Genomic DNA, 2,164 nt, shown 5'->3' with positions numbered 1-2,164 from the left:
GATGGTCCGCTCCCAGTTTCTTCTTGCGAGTCTCCATCACTTGCGCCCTCAGCTTTCCAGCCGCGTCCCATTGTCCACTAAGTGAGTAAGCATCTGCCACCATTGCAATGCTCCATACCGTGTCCTCATGCTCTCGCCCTAAGACCGTCTTTCGTACCTTCATTGACTGTATTGCTAGGGTTTCTGCTTCTGCTGCGCTTCCTTTGCTCTCTGCATACCATGCTGCACGATATAGTAGCGTAGCCCACTCTATTAGCGAGGATGTTGCTTCTGGCTTCTGGCCAGCTGCCGCCTTAGCGTGTGCGAACAGCGCTTGACAGGCTGCCCAATTCTCATACTTTCCTGTCGGGAACGCTTCGCAAAGGCTATTGATAAAGTGCTGCTTCCACTGCTCTAGCTTTCCGTTCGCCGCAAGCCAGGTACGCATTGATAGCTGCACAAGGGCGTGCATCTCAAAGGTCATGCCGTCGTTGTTCACGGAGATGAAGCAGAAGCTGCGCAGCGCTGAAATGTCGTCATAGAAAGTATCGTCTCTCGAGTCGTCGTCCTCAGAATCATCGTCCTCAGAATCGTCGTCTGCAAAGTCATCCGATGAGTTTTGTGAGGGGATAGTTTCAGGTCCGTTTTTGGAGTGGTCGTCAAAATATTCCTCAATGTCCACGACCTGGCATTCAGACTGCATTCTATCGTCTTCCTCATTACGATCAGCCTCAGCCTCGGCCTCATCAACCTTTTGATTGGCTTCGCCATCTTCATGTGTAGCTTGCGTCTGCAGCACATTCCTGGGAATTCCCTGGCGGTCGAAGAAGCTCATCAGCGATAGCAGGTCTGCAGCTGATGGCCGCGTCTGCTGTATGTGCTCGAAGGAGATCTGCCACGTCGTGATGATCGAGTTCTTCGCCTCATGGTCTCGCCGAAGCTGGCCTCCGTCACGGTTGAGAAGGCTCGCCCGCCTGCGCTCGCTCTTCTTGAACTGGTCAAGGTACTGTGCCACCGAGCACAGTGGCGCTCTCTGCGAGATGTACGCAGCAGCCTGGGTGATGGCGAGCGGCATGTACTCAAGCGCTGCAGCTAGCTCCGTCAGCTCCGCGAGCTCAGCACCATCGCTCTTGTCGGCTTGCGCTCCCAGCTTCCTTGCAAGCAGCGTCAGCGACTGCGCCGCGTCCATTGGATCAAGTGTGATGATGCTGCGCTGCTCCACCAGCTGCAGCGCCGCTTCTTTGTTTCGCGTTGTAATGAGGATCGAGCCGTGCTCACAGTAGGGGAGGTACTCGCGCAGCGGTCTAGCTGCGGTCTTGGAGCTGGCAGGTGGGGCCTCGAGTAGAAAGCTGGCATCGTCCACGTTGTCTAGCACGAGCAGCCATGGCTGCTTGCTGTCGCACAGCCGGTCGTGCACCAGCTTGAAGATGTTGACTTGCGGATCCTGTCGCCCGGCTATCTTGACGCGGTCTGCGATTTCGCGGAAGCTTTGCTCGAGCCGGACAGCGTTGCTGGCGTGCGCCCACAGTACCCACGTCCCTGGCGATTGCTCGCGCGTGCGGTAGGCGTGCTCGATCGCTAGTTGCGACTTGCTGCTTGGCCGTCAGTGTGCTATGTTTGGTCGTGTGCAGGAAGCGCTCATGCTGCTCACCCCACCCCGCCTAGGCCAACAATCGCCTGCCTCGCGTCTGGCTGCGCGCATCGCTCACAGAGCTCGTCGAGCAGTGTGCCTCTGTCGACAAAATCTGCGTCTCGTGCGAAAGGTATCACGATGGATGGCTGTGGTGGAGTTTCGCGTCGCTCTAGGCGGAGGCCCGCCGGTTAGCGTTGGATCGGGTGTCGAGCTCCAATCGTCCCGCAACTTACCAGGTGAAGCATAGAATGTAGTGTAGACGGGACCATTTATAGTACCCGCTTGAAACCCGACGTTAGCGGGGCCAAACGTTGTAGATGCCATAAAGAGATGAAACGTTCGTCGATATAAATGTCTCCATGTCTCTATACGCAGGAAGGCTGAAGATGTTCTAGCGCTTGGCAGCCTGGCCGCTCTCGTTATTTGCCGTCGCGAGTGTTGCGCCACTTGCAGTTCTACAGTCCTGTAACGAAGCCACCGTTCTCGTTCAGTCTGACCTGCACCAGTCACCATATAGCGCCCAACTTAGCTAACTCACAGCGCCAGATGATC

At 56.3% G+C, this 2,164-nt stretch overlaps 1 protein-coding gene across 1 annotated transcript in view; it reads right to left on the bottom strand.

The window, feature by feature from the left end:
- The window catches only part of BU24DRAFT_229129 (putative kinesin), a 3,427-nt gene extending 1,263 nt beyond the window's left edge, over window positions 1-2,164 (bottom strand). The window contains exons 1-3 of the mRNA XM_033522150.1: window positions 1,846-2,164; window positions 1,631-1,779; window positions 1-1,571 (exon numbers count right to left, since the gene is read on the bottom strand). Of these exons, the coding sequence (XP_033383496.1) occupies window positions 1-1,571; window positions 1,631-1,779; window positions 1,846-1,881 (1,756 nt within the window). The 5' untranslated portion in view covers window positions 1,882-2,164. The remainder of the gene's footprint in view (window positions 1,572-1,630; window positions 1,780-1,845) is intronic.

This window comes from Aaosphaeria arxii, assembly GCF_010015735.1.
Source record: "Aaosphaeria arxii CBS 175.79 unplaced genomic scaffold BU24scaffold_5, whole genome shotgun sequence".
Taxonomy (NCBI): domain Eukaryota; kingdom Fungi; phylum Ascomycota; class Dothideomycetes; order Pleosporales; genus Aaosphaeria; species Aaosphaeria arxii.
The sequence above is the reverse complement of the archived record's forward strand: the minus strand, read 5'-3'. Positions and strand labels throughout refer to the sequence as shown.